Source organism: Cynocephalus volans, chromosome 2 (genome assembly GCF_027409185.1).
Source record: "Cynocephalus volans isolate mCynVol1 chromosome 2, mCynVol1.pri, whole genome shotgun sequence".
In the NCBI taxonomy this organism is placed as follows: Eukaryota; Metazoa; Chordata; class Mammalia; order Dermoptera; family Cynocephalidae; genus Cynocephalus; species Cynocephalus volans.
The window spans coordinates 205,036,540-205,051,475 of record NC_084461.1 but is presented as its reverse complement, the minus strand read 5'-3'; the positions used below and the strand labels follow the sequence as shown (position 1 = coordinate 205,051,475).

General features: G+C 39.0%; 1 protein-coding gene across 2 annotated transcripts in view; it reads right to left on the bottom strand.

The window, feature by feature from the left end:
- Positions 1-14,936, bottom strand: part of SFI1 (SFI1 centrin binding protein) — a 93,405-nt gene that overhangs the window by 35,537 nt on the left and 42,932 nt on the right. For both annotated transcript variants that reach the window (XM_063087215.1, XM_063087214.1), the window contains exons 9-12: positions 5,884-6,040; positions 3,842-4,003; positions 2,015-2,085; positions 968-1,060 (exon numbers count right to left, since the gene is read on the bottom strand). In XM_063087215.1, the coding sequence (XP_062943285.1) occupies positions 968-1,060; positions 2,015-2,085; positions 3,842-4,003; positions 5,884-6,040 (483 nt within the window). The remainder of the gene's footprint in view (positions 1-967; positions 1,061-2,014; positions 2,086-3,841; positions 4,004-5,883; positions 6,041-14,936) is intronic.

Below are 14,936 nucleotides of genomic sequence, written 5' to 3'. Positions count from 1 at the left end.
ATTTTACCACAATTACAAAATATAAAAAAATGTATATATATATAAAAAAGCGTGGTTGGGGGTTGGAAACTACTCTAGATTAAGAGCTTTAAGAGACATAATAACCAAATGTAGTGAGTGATTCTTAACTGAATCCTGATTTGAAAAAAACAACTATAAAGACATTCTGGGGACAACTGTGAGAATTTGAAAACTGAGTATTGAATAATTTTAAGGAATTACTGCTAATTTTGTTGGGTATGATGATATTGATACATATGAAAATGTCCTTATTTTGGGGTAATGCATGCTGAAATGTTCAGGTGCAAAGTGTCATGATGTCTATAATTTGACTGAAATAATTCAGCAAAAAAAATTAAGCAAATATAGCAAATATTAACAATTATTGAATTTAGGTTATGAGTATATAGATGCTTATTTATACTATTCTTTCTATTTTTCTGTATGTTTGAATACTTTCATAAAACAACAACAACAAAATGATCCTCCTACAACCAGAAACAAAATCTACAAGTACAGACATTTGTTGCCTCAGGTAAACAAACCACTGAAGAGAACAGACTTATAATGGAAACGCAACCAAAGCCTCCTATAATGCAAGACTAATGTATATTTGTATCACTAGGGCAGGGTTAAAATCCAGTCCCTGACCTCTGAGTCAACTATCAATCATCTTAGCAAACACATAAAAAAATGGGATTAAACAAGGCAAAAACAAGAGCTTCCCTATCAGTAGGTATGGATTACCAAAGAAAATAGGCATTAAGGTTTGAGAGTCTAAAGTCTAGACACATCTCTAAGCACAGAGGTTAACAAAAAAAGAGAAAAGGTTGGCCAGCCAGCTGGCTCAGCTGTTTAAAGCACGGTTTTATAACACCCAGGTCAAAGGGTTTGGATCTACTCCCCCACCCCCCCAAAATGAGAAGGTCCATCAGAAAAGTTCCCTCATACAGAAGATAACCCTCACCATGATGTCATGCTGCTGGTGAGCGAGATTCCTTCTTATCTGTTGGAGATGCACATGGGTCACATTGTTTTTTAGGGCTTTAAAGCAAAAATACTGTGCAAAGAAGAAAGGACATAACCAATTACAAACACCAGAATCAGTAGAATCTGTAAAAATAAGTCTGTCCATTGATACTGCACAAGAACAAATACACTATCACTTCTGACCAGGAGAGATCCCCATGACCCAGATGAGAGAACTCTACAGACAAGGTCAAACAGCAACTTCTGCCTCTCAAAGAATAGACAGACTTTTTGCCTACAGTGTTTTGTGTGTGTGTGTGTGTGTGTGTGTGTGTGTGTGTGTGTGTGTGTGTGTGTGTGTACCATGTGGGGGTCAGTGTGTACATTTACACAATTTAAATGCAGTTTTGCTAGAGTGGCATTAAGGGACAGAAGGAGTTCTTGGTGAGTTGCAGGGCTGGTGTGAAGGCAAGATATCTGGGCCTGGCTCCAGCTCCATCGGTTATGCCTCACATATGACCTAAGCAAAGCCCATTTGCCTTAATTTCCCCACACCTTGGGCCTCAGTTTTCTGAGGCAGAAGTGAAGAGATTAGACTGGATTAGGGGTTTTCATATTGTACTCTGAGGAACACCACAGCCTCCTGAAAATGTCTGAAGACCAGCTCATGTGGTAAAGGAGGGAATGAGTATCCGGAAGAACAGGGACTGACTCCCCAGACCTCACTTCAACCATAGCATTGCTACTTTGATCTATTTTACAGATTAGGCTTCCACCCCTAAAAAGGGTTCTACCATGTTAAAAAGAAAACCCAAGACTAGATCACATCGAAGGATCCCTTTACATCTCCAAACTCCTCTGAGCCTACATCATTACCATCTCTGACCCCAAAGTAAAATGAGACCCACAGTGAAAAGAAGGCTTCATGACAGGCTAGCCCAGAACGGGCTGCATTTAATGAATGAGATGTAGGTCAGGGTCCCCCAAAAGTGGATGCCTGAGTAAGGCTGATGAGTGGAGCCGTGCCAGGCTGTGGTGCTCTTACCAGCAGGCTATGCCTGCGGTGCTCTTCTGCCGTCTCACATTGGGCAGCTTCTTCTGCACAAAGCAGCACGTCTGCCATGAAGTTAAGGCCTCCAGTCTCAGCAAGTCCTCATGCCATACAGTGTGTTCCCAGTGACCCACCTGAAAGGCCATGGCTGTAAGGGGTAGCAGACATACCAGGTGGGCTGATGTTCATCTCTGTGTCCTCCTGATGACCCAGGGAAGCAGCTGACTTTGCCTTCCTTCCCTCAGATGCCCATTTAATAAAAGGCAAAAAAATACCCAAGATAAATTGCCACCAATTTCAGTAAACATTTCAAAATCACCATATCTAAAGCAGAACCTGCTCCTCCTTCTCCAGCATTCTGTTTTGGCATCATGATCCAGTCAGATGTTTGAGCTAAAAACCTCGGAGTTATTTTCAAACCTTTTCTCCTCCCACTCCCCCCATCTAAGCAGTCACTAAACCCATCTGCTCTTCTTCTAAGTGTCTCCTCTCTCCATTCCCTCCTGTTCCTGCAGTTAATCTGACTTCTCCCTCACATAGACCAATAAGCGAGCCCCCTCCCATAACTGGTCTCCCTGTGCTAGCCTCCTTCCTCTAATCCAGAATAATCCTTTCTAAAGCACAAATCTTACTGCGTCTCTTCTCTTCTTAAAAACCTCCAGAGGCTCCCCATTGCCATTAGGATAAAGCCCAAATTCTTGACCACTGCACACAAGTGCTCTACATGCTGGTCCCTAGCCTACAATCTACCTTCCCACCATCCACAACCCCAACTCACTACAGATTCTTGAATAACTTTCCTTACCTCTAAGTCTGTGTAAATGCCATTCCTTCCACCTGAAACACCCTCTCTGTGGGTGAACTGGTCATCCCCTAAGACTTAATTCAGCACAACCATTACCTCCTTGCCTGAATCTCCACATTGGCTCTCACAGGACTTGATACAAATCTTTATGACAGCACTTATCATGCCATACGGTAAAAACCCATTTTCATGTCTGTTTTTCCCATTAGGCAATGAACTACTGTTAGTCTTTGCATTTCCTGTATCCCAGAACTTAAGTAGGAGTTTAACACAAAGCAAGAGTTAAATGAACAAATGAATGTGTAGATGAATGTCCAGGGCAGTTAAAATTCTCACACCTGGCACATATTGTGGCAAGGGGCAATGATTAAACAAGTGCATAAGACCTAGGTTTAAAAAAGCCTGGCTCTGCCAATGACTTGCTGTGAGTCTGAAAAATCATTTAGCCCCCCTGAATCTGTTTCCTCATCTGTAAAATGGAGATAGTGACACCTCCTCCACAGGCTTGTTATGAAGTTTAACAGGATAATGCATAATGTCTGCAACATAGTAAAAGCTCAATAAATGAAAGCTATGATCACAGTGATAGTGTCACCAAGAAAGAGACAGACATGGCTATTTGAACCACCCAGTGAGGAGAGAAAAGCAATGAAATGATAACACAAAAAAATGATAACCAGGACAGCAGGATTACCTCTAAGGGGGAAGAAAGGGAACACAATCAGTGAAGAGCAGACAGGGATACCAGCAGCATTCTATTTTTTAAGTTGGGTGGTGAGTACACAGATGTTCATTTTATTATTATTCTTTAAACTATAAATATACGTTAAAAGTAGTCTTATATATATAACCACAACTAAACAAAAAATTTTAAAAAGAAGTCAACAGAGATAAGGCTGCCTTGAATTGCTTGGTAATTGCTTCCCCTGTATCTCATGACTTTTGTTTCACATGCTGCTGAGTTCATGCTGTCCTGGCTGAGGCAGTGGACGTTTCTGGGTGGCTGAAAAGGATACAGTGTTTCCAGTGTGTAAAGGCCCTGCGCAGGACCATTCTCCTGGCCAGCTCCTCCACCAGGGCGTGGTGGGCATATAAGCTCTCCCTCCTCTTCCAGGCCCACTGCCAGTCACAGAAGTATATCTGCAGCACAGTGACACGGTAGAATTGCTGAGCCATCTCTGTAACAGAGAAATAACTTAAGTGCTGCTCCCCCATGGTTGGGAGATGAACTGGAAGCATCTTTAAGACAAGCTGAACTCTGCTACTGGAAGTCAGCAGGGATTCAAGGCTGTTCTCACAAAGAATCCTTAAAGACAGTTTTGTTTTGTTTTTTTTAAAACACTGGAAGGTCATTAGGAATCCCTGAACTATATCTCCTCTCTACAAGGATAGAGAAAAGGTCTGTAATTTTAGAGAGGAGGATGCTACAGAATCAATTACATCAAAGGGCTGAGGCTTCTAGTTAGCTACTGATGAGCAGGAATGGCAACTATTGCTCTCAAAGAGGATTCTGTTTTACTTTTGCCTCTACACAAGATGGCTCCTGGATAGGACTCAGGGACTGCGTCAATGACGTATAACTCTGTCGCCATGCTGGCAAAGGTTTTTTTGAGGTTTTAGCCAGGCTGATCCTGGCTGCCAGCTTCATCTCCTTTTAACACTAATCAGCTAATGGCCTGATGAGCTGAAGCCCAGAAAGTGGAAGGGAATCAGTCCTTGCTATGGATTGAACTGTGTTCCCCAAAGTCCACATATTAGAAACCTAATCTCCACTGTGATTGTGTTAAGATGGTGGGAAATCCTGTTATGGTAATTGAAAGGTGGGGGCTTTAAAGAGATGTATAGATTATGAGGACCATGCCCTAGTGAATGGATTAATTCATTAATGGTTTAATGGTGGTCACAGGCGTGGTTCTGATGGCTTTAAAAGGAGAGCCAGTGAGGAAGTTAGTCTCTCTCTGCTCCTGCCATATTCACCATGTGATCACCCTGCCTTGCTGTAGAGTCATCTCCACCAAGAACAAGGTCCTTACCAGATGTATTCCTTGGACTTTGGACTTCCCAGTCCCTGAAACTGTAAGCAATAAATATTGTTTCTTTACAAATTACTTAGTTTCAGGTATTGTGTTATAAGCAACAAAAACAGACAAATACAGTCCTGGAATTTGAATGATGTAATTGGAGGCAGTATCAGTCTATATAGCTCATTATGTTAAACAGCTTAATGCCTTCACCTTCCAGGCGTGGGCAACTAGAAGGTTGGTCCACTCACTATCCTCAAATGGACACAATCAACTTCTCCCAAGAGACAGTGCTGGTAGCCTAGAAGATTTTTGCAGGGAAGCTGGGGGGAAAGGCAGAGAGCCTAACCCAGAATCTAGCACAGTGCTTCACTCACTTCTGTATAAGTTCAATAAATTTAAGTACAAAGAGTGTACCAACAATCATGTTCCTATGTATTATTACTTCTGAATCTAAACCTTAAAAACAGTATCAAGGGGACTGGTGAATTAGCTCAGTTGGTTAGAGCATGGTGTTATAACACCAAGGTCAAGGGTTCGGATCCCCATACCAGCTAGCCACTGAAAAAACCCAGCAGCTAAAAAACTCAACATCATGTATCATATGCATTTGCATAATTGGTACAAATAGAAACAATCCAGGTATCTATCAGTAGGAGAACAGGTAAGTAAATTAAGGTAAGCCATCCTGTAAAATACAACCAAATCATTAAAAAATAACATTTATGAGGACTACTTAAAGACACAACTATATGAAAAAAAGTGAGATACAAAATTGGAGGTATCATCATATTCGTCATAATAATCACAATATTTATAGCATAATTAAAATCCTATCTGAATAAAATATATGCATAGAAGAAAAGGTCAGATGGAAACAACTTATGTGAATCAAGGATGATGTATTTTCCTCCTCAATCTCCTTTTACCAAAATTTGTGGCATAACATGGTTATATTTCTTCTTAATATAGTACCATTGGCAGCAGAAGATTATGACCAGATCCTCTGTCTCAAGAGCCCAGTGCTTCCTACTCACCATTCTGTTGTCTCTTCACTCTGCGGACTTGCAGGTATTCAAGCCAGGCCTTCAGGGATCTCTGCTTTTGCCAGTGCTGATGGTGTTTCACTGCAGAGATCACCTTCCGTCTCTCTCTCTGGCTGTGCAGGAGCTGTTCCTGCCACCGTGACCAAGCCTGAAAATCAGAGAAAAGACAACAGTCAAAGCAGAGGCAGGAAATCAGAGATAAAGCATAGATCAAGAGAGAAAAGAGAAATCAGAGACACACGCTAAAAAGGCTAAAATTGGAAACGAGAATAGGGGCAATACTCTAGCAGGATGATAAGCTATGGGAATTTGGGGTAAAAGGATCTTTAAGAAGAGCATTCTGGTTCCAGAAAGGAATTTTTTTCTAGATTAAAAAAAAAAAAAAAAAGGAATAATAAAATCAACAAGCAGACAAGAAGCAGGGATGATATAATCAATTCAGATTTGGGATAGGTGAGTCTGTCTTTTTCCAAAGTGAAAGGAAGCCTACTGTCAAGAGGCCCTTTCTCAGGGAGATTCATTTCAGAGAAGTATACCTATAGAAATCGAGGGTCTACAAGAGGATTCCCTTAAGACTATCCATAAACACACTCTAGGAAAGTCTTCATGTATAGCCAGAGATAATGCATGCCCTAGTTTGAAGATGACTTAGACAATGAATTCATATCTTCTTTTCTTAAAACTGTTACATCTCTTCTCCTTTCCCTCCTCTCAGTTGAATACCATTCTCACCATGAAAATAAAAGCAATAAAAAGAATTTCCTTAAGGTCCCACCCACCTGTCCACAGGCTGTGCCTTTTCTTTCTCCTGCTACTCTGGATAAACTGTCCATGTTCCCGTCAAAGGTCATACCCCCCCACCCCAGTGACTACATCCTATCTTCTCTTACCTTCTCAATTTTATCATTCTGGCAATTTCCACCATCTTCTCTTACTTTTTTTTTTTTTTTTGGCGGCTGGCCAGTATCGGGATCTGAATCCTTGACCTTGGTGTTTTAACACTGTGCTCCAATCAACTGAGCTAACCGGCCAGCCATCCCCCATCTTCTGCATCATCAGTTTTCACTCTCTACTAGATTTTTAAAATTAGCATACAAATGTACTATTATTTCCCCCATCCTAAAAAAATCCCTTCAGGATGTGACAACCAAAAGCAATGGGTGACCTTTGATTGGACCCTGGACCAGACACAAAAATAGCAACAATATACAGTTTTAATATGACCTGTATGTTACATTAACTTTCTTGGATAAAATAATGATATGGTGGGCCGGCCTGTGGCTCATTTGGGAGAGTGTGGTACTGATAAGACCAAGGCCATGAGTTCAGATCCCTACATAGGGATGGCCGGTTAGCTCACTTGGGAGAGCGTGGTGCTGACAACACCAAGTCAAGGGTTAAGATCCCCTTGCCAGTAATCTTTAAAAAATAAATAAATAAATAAATAATAATAATAATAATGATATGGTTCTGTAGGAGAATGTCCTTATTTTTAGGAGATACATCCTGAAATGTTTAGAGTAAACTTGATGTCTACAATTTTAAACTGGCTCAGAAAAAAATAATATACTTACATACTTAGAGAAAGAAAGCAAATGTGGTAAGATGTTAACAATGGGTTAAACTAGGTGAAGCATGTACAGTATCCACCATTTCAGTGATTTGGTATTTGTCAAAAATAAGAAGTTGGGGGGAAAGATTACTGTTGCAAAAATACTTCCTGAAAGGAATAAAACAGTTATTCTCAAACAACCAAAGCAACACCCCTCTCTAGACCACCCTTTGCCATCCAGCTAACACTACCTCTTTCCTTTCCTTTCCATGCTGCTCAAAAGAGCTATTTTCTGATTTCTCTCTCCCAGGCAGGCTTTCTTGAAATCACACCCATCTGCTTACTGAAACTACTCTTTATCAAGTACATCAATCTGCATATTGCTTAATCCACATTGTTTAGTCCTCACCTTCCTCGACCTGCCAGAACCATGACACAGCCGATCACTCTTCTCTCACGTGATTTCCAGGATGCCTTTATTCTTGTTGCTGGCTCCCACCTATTCACCTCTCAGGCTCTGTCCTGGAACCTCTCCTCCAGCTACACTCACTCCATTGATTCTTTCACCTAGTCTTGTGGCTTTAACTACCATTTGCCTGCTGAGGACCCCCACATTTACATCTCCTGTGTGGATCTGTCCTCAATACTTCACTCATATACCCCACTGTCTCCCTGACATCTGCTTGTAGATATTCAAAAGGCCTATCAGACTGAAGATATGGAGTTCAGAATAGGGCTCTTCCCAATCTTTCCTCACAAACCTGCTTCTCCCTCAGTCTTCCCCAGTTCAGCAAATGGCAACTCTATTGTTCCAGTTGCTTAGACCAAATCCTGGGAGTCATCTTGGACTCTTTCTCGGAAACTTCACATCTTTTCTAGCCATTAGCAAATCCTGTCAGTTATACCTTCAAAATATATCCAGAATTCAAGTGCCATCTTGCTATCATCCGTGTCCAAAATCTCACCTAGAATTTTGTAATAGCTTCTTAACTATTCTCTTTGCTTCCACCCTTAATCTTCTCTGGTCTATTTATTTTTATTTTTTTAAAAAGGAATTTATTTATTTATTTACTTATTTTAAAAGATGACCAGTAAGGGGATCTTAATCCTTGACTTGGTGTTATCAGCACCATGCTCTCCCAAGTGAGCCACAGGCTGGTCCTAGGAATGTAGTTTTTAATTGAAACACATTGATTGTACATATTTATGGCATACACAGTTATATTTCAATATTAGTATACAATGTGTGATGATCAAATTAGTAATTAGCACATTCACTATTGTAAAACTTTATCATTTCTTTTTTTTTTTTTTTTTTAATTTTATTTTGTCGATATACATTGTGGCTGATTATTGCTCCCCATCACCAATACCTCCCTCCCTTCTCCCTCCCCCCCTCCCCCCCAACAATGTCCTTTCTGTTTGCTTGTCGTATCAACTTCAAGTAATTGTGGTTGTTATATCTTCTTCCCCCCCCCGTTTTTTTTTTTTGTGTGTGTGTGTGTGTGTGTGTGTGTGAATTTATATATTAATTTTTAGCTCCCACCAATAAGTGAGAACATGTGGTATTTCTCTTTCTGTGCCTGACTTGTTTCACTTAATATAATTCTCTCAAGGTCCATCCATGTTGTTGCGAAAAACTTTATCATTTCTTTGTGAAGAGAATATTTGATCTCTCTTTTAGCCATTTGAGAATATACAATAAATTGTTGTTAATTACAGATGCCTAGTACTACTGTACACCATTAAAATATATTTTTCTTATGTAGCTGTAATTTTGTGTCCATTGACCAACCTGTCCCTATCTCCCTACCCTCTTCCCTTCCCAGTCTCTAGTAACCACAATTCTATTCTCTACATCTAAAAGTTCAACTTTTTTTTTTAGCTTCCACATATGAGCGAGAACACGCAGTATTTATCTTTCTGTGCCTGACTTATTTCACTTAACATAATGTCTCCCAGGCTCATCCACATTGCCACAAATGACAAGACTTCCTTCTTTTTCATGGCTGAGTAGCATCCTATCATGTACTTATACCTCATTTTCTTTACCACCTAGGTTGATTCTATATCTTGGCTATTGTAAATAGTGCTGCAATAAACACGGGGGTACAGATATATCTTCAGTATGCTAATTTCCCTTCCTTTGAATATATACCCAGTAGTGGGATTGCTGGATCACATGGTAGTTCTATTTTCAGTTTTTTGAGGAACTTCCATACTGTTTTCCATAATGGCTGTTCTCTGGTCTGTTCTTAACACAACAGCCAGAGTGGTCCTTTTTGGTTTGCTTTAGTTATCATGTACTTAAAGCTCTCGTTTTATATGACAATTTCACCCTGACTTTTTTTCTCTTTCACGTCGGCAATCTATTTCAGAAACCGCATCATTTAACCCACATAATGTCTCACACTTTGGATTTGGCTGATTGTCTTCTCAGGTGTCTCATTCCTCTGACCCCTGTATTTCCCACAAACTGACAGACTCGTGTTAGGCTTACTTGGAGTCATGTTCAATTTTTTAGGGAAGAACACTTCATGAGTGTGGCTGGGCACTTCCTATTACATTGTATCATGAGACACATCATGTCTGGTTACCATAATTGCAGCAATGTCAAGGCTGTTTGGTGGCTTCAGATGGCATTTAGACTGATCCCTCCATTATATTCCCCATCATCCTTTCACCTTGTGATTGCTACCTAGATCCAAATCCTCATTAGGGCTGGCGAAACAGCAATTTTCTAATTCTAGTGTTCCTTCTGCATTTATTAACTGAAATTCTTCTATAAAGAAACGTTCCAGGCTGGCCAGCTAGCTCAGTTGGTTACAGTGTGGTGTTGTAACACCAAGGTCAGGGGTTCAGATGCCCGTACTGGCCAGCCACACACACACACAAAAAAGAAGGCTTCTCTCTCACTAACCTTCTCATTTCCAAAAGATAGTTTGTACAGGAAAGGCAGGATAAATGCTTGATTTTTTTTTGCCTTCATTAATTTTCAGATAATCAAATTAATGACCTAACAACCCAAAATCATGACCAATGAGTTCTTCTTTTTATCATTTTGAATGCATGCATTTTTATATATTTGATATGTTTTCTATCTATTGCAGTCATTATTCTTTTTCTTTTTTCTTTTTTTTTTCCAAAAGATGACCGGTAAGGGGATCTTAACCCTTGACTTGGTGTTGTCAGCACCACGCTCAGCCAGTGAGCTAACCAGCCATCCCTATACAGGATCCGAACCCACGGCCTTGGTGTTATCAGCACCACACTCTCCCGAGTGAGCCATGGGCTGGCCCTCATTATTCTTTTTTGATGCTCAAATTTTTCTATCTTAAGCCCATGGAAGCCCTATCAAATTGGCTCCCAAGTCTTTCTGACACAACCCCATTAGTCTTTGTTAATTTCTTCAACTTTCAGCACACTATATCCTGCATCTATCTTGTCTATTTCCCCAAACCTATAATCAGCCATTTCTCCAAAAAGCCTTAGATCCTTCTGGTAGGAAATAGTAGAGACCATAACTTGGGCACTAGGGATGCTAAATGCTTTATTAGTGCCACTACTTCTGTCTTTTTAGTAAATAGAGTTAGAAATATGTTTTTAAGGTAAAAAAAAAAAAAGAGTCCATACTGATTATTTACATTTCCAGTTTCAGATTACAGAAGTTTAATTTCTTTGATTTTATACTTACAATCTTTTCTTTTACACTGATTCCTACCTTGATTCCTAATGACACTGCCATAATTACTTGTTTTATCTTAAAATGTAGCTATAATAGTTTCAGGATAACAATTCTAAACCTGCTAGTAACAATAAGACCACTGAATGCAGTATCAGATTTCTTAGTAGATCTTTGTGTCCTCAGAATACACTCTACCAGGGATGAACAGTCAAAATATTATATTTTAAAGTTACTTTTAAAGTTACGCAGTAATTACTTTCTGCGTAATCATTGCCAGAAACTTGATATAAGTTTGTTTCAGTTTGTTTTAAAAATTCTAGCGATTGCTTTTTGATTTACTTTTGCTTTTTAATTATGTAGAATATTTATATAGTTCCAAAGTTAAAACTATATTGACATAGTAAATTCACAGAAGTACTCTATTCCCACAGTTCCCTCCCTCCTCCTGTAGGTAACCATTTTTTGGTAAGTTTTTAGTTAATTTTTCCTTATTTCTTCTTGAAAATATAAACACACACACACACACACCCCTTTTTGGTAAGTTTTTAGTTAATTTTTCCTTATTTCTTCTTGAAAATATAAACACACACACACACACACACACACACACACACACACACACACACACACACACACACACACACACACACACACACACACACACACACACACACACACACACCCTTCCCTTTCTACCCAAAATATACACTATGAAACCACAGGGATCCTGTTAAGAGGTAGATGTGATCATCTCACTCCTCTGCTCTCAGCCAGCAGCTCCCCACCTCCCCTAGACTAAAAGCCAAAGCCTTTATGGGGTGTGGCCTGCAAGGCTCTATGGTCTGGTTCCTTGTTACCTCTAACCTCATCCTTCCTAATCTCTCTCTCATGCTTGCCAGTATATCACAATATATCTAATTCATGGATGGAATCACTGAATATCGTAAACATGACAATTTTCCCAGCCTAATATAAAAAGTCAATATATCATAATGAAAATCATAGTGGGTTTTGTTGTGGAACTTGACAAGTTGATGCTAAAATTAGTCAGAAAGAGTAAAAAAGAATAATCAACACATTTTAAAAAGAACAAAAATAAAGATGATTTCCCCCCATATGTAGAGACTTAAGAGCTATAAAATAGGAGTAGGAATAGCAAATAGCTACCATTTATTAAGCATTCTCGACATTGCTCTAAGCATATTACATGTATTATCTCACTAAATTCTCAACTATCCCATGAGGTAAGTATCCATAAATCATCTACTTATAGATAAGAAATAAATCTGAGATACGGGGAAGTTAAGTAACTCATTCAAAGGCACAAACCTAACAGGTGATGGAGGCAGAATTTCCACCTGCACGGTTTGACTTGAGAATCTGTGTTCTTTCTTACCTGCTTCATTAAATTATAACTAAAACTGTGTGGTGTTGGCTCAGAGATAAACAGACCAGTGGAACACAGAGCCTAGAAACAGATCCATGAATAAGTAAGACTTTGGTCAATAAAAGAGGTAAAATAATCAGTATAAAAAAGATGAAAAGATGGACTAATCAGTTAATAGTGCTGACGCAATTAACTATCTATATGGAAAAAGATAAACTAAAATCCTGTTTCATACAATTTATAAAATTAAACCCAAGATGTATTTTATTTTGGTTTTTGGGTAGGTTTTTTTTTTTTTGGCAGCTGGCTGGTTTGGGGGTCTGAACCCATGAACCTGGTGTCACAAGGCTGTGCTGAGATGTATTTTAGACCAAACCATAAGAAAAAAGCATAAATTAGGCTACATTGAAATTAGTAACTCCTATATGTAGAAAAGAATCATAAACAAAGCAAAAAAAAAAAAAAAAGCAACAAACTGAAAAGTACATGCTACCTATATAACAAAGTATTAGTTAGCAGAATCAACAACATCTATAAATCATAAGAAAAAGCCAAATAACCCAACAGAAAAACAGGAGTGAGGGAATATAAAGAAGACAAATGGCAAATAAGTGTATGAAAATATGCTCAGCCTCACTAGGAATCAGTAAAATATAAATCAATACAACAATAAGTGACCATTTCACACCCATCAAAATTGGCAAAAATGACCAACTCTGGCAATGCAAAGCACTAATGAGTCTGAAAGAAATCAGAATTGAAACATTAGCAAGTAAACTGGCACAGCACTGGAGAGCAATTGGGTGACACTCAACAAAGATGAAGAGATGAAAATCCAATGACCCAGCAATTTCACTTCTTGGAACCAGATTAGAGAAAACACTCAGACATTAGCCCAAGGATATATGTTTGAGAATGCTCTCTGCAGCACTGTTTGTAACTGCAAAAACTAGAAGTAATCAACAGTCTACCAGTAGGCGACCAGATAAACTGTGCCTTATTCATACAGTGGTATAATATACACAATTAATAGATTTCCACATGGATAAACCTCAAAAATTTGTTGCATAGCCTGGCTGGTTAGCTCACTCAATAGAGTGTGGTACTGATAACACCAAGGTCAAGGGTTTGGATCCCTGTACTGGCCAGCCACACACACACAAAAAAATTGTATAAAAAAATCAAGCTGTGAAATAAATGGACAGTATGACACCATTCATAAATGTCCTAACTACACAAAGCCATAACATTTATTCTTCATGGGTAGGGTATATGTACAAATTTTTCCAAGAAAAAAAGAATACAAGAGCACGATCACATCAGGATTGGGATAGTGGCTATCTCTGAGGAGGAGAGGCAGCGGAAGGGTAGAAGGGTGAGGTTTTGGCAGTATCTACTACATTTTATTATTTTAAAAAATTCTGGAGCATGTATAGAAAATGCTAACACCTGGGTAGTGGATACTCTGATATCTGTTAATATTTTATAAATGATTTATATTTTATGTTTCTAGGTTTGAAATACATATATTTAATTTTTTTTAACTTCACCAAACTCATAATGTCTGCCCTGCCTAGTTCATACAGATGTTGTGAGGATTAAGAGAAATGATTAAGTATAAGTTCTTAGTAAACCTTGTGGTACTTAATCACACACAAGGCATTATTACATTACTTATAATCTACACAATAAAGTCCAGGTTTTACTTAGAACCTCATATAGTTTATCCTCTGTATAAATATTATCTTGATTACTCACATTTTTCACTGGATTTCACTCTGAATGGCTTTTGGCTGTTTTTATAAGTTAAATCCAACCTCAAACCACGCAAACCTGCTATCACTAAAAATATTCAATCAAATCTGTTGTTGCAAGCTTTGAAGATAATTGTAAAAAAGGAATTTTAAAAATGTGCTGAGCAAAAATAACATCAGTAGAATGAGTTTATATCCTCTCAAAGTGGCTACTTTTTTCTTTTTTTTTTTTCTTTTTTGTCTTTTTCGTGACCGGCACTCAGCCAGTGAGCGCACCGGCCATTGCTATATAGGATCCGAACCCGCGGCGGCGGGAGCGCCGCGCTCCCAGCGCCGCACTCTCCCGAGTGCGCCACGGGCTCGGCCCTCAAAGTGGCTATTTGATAGAGAAGAACATTCATAGAGTTGTCCATCAATGACAGAAAATCAGTCTCATTATCATCCTATGCTCACAGCATTTACCCATTTGAGGTTACAAGTCTATTAATGATAATACAGCACGGTGGTTAAGAGAATGGCTTTGCAGTTTTCAGGCTGCTTGGGTTAAATCCTGGCTCTGACCTTTGCTACACATAAGACCCTGGTTCAAATTATTTAATCCTCCTATTTTCCCCAACCATAACATGGGATTAAAAAATATAAAAATTAAATGAGATAATGCATGGA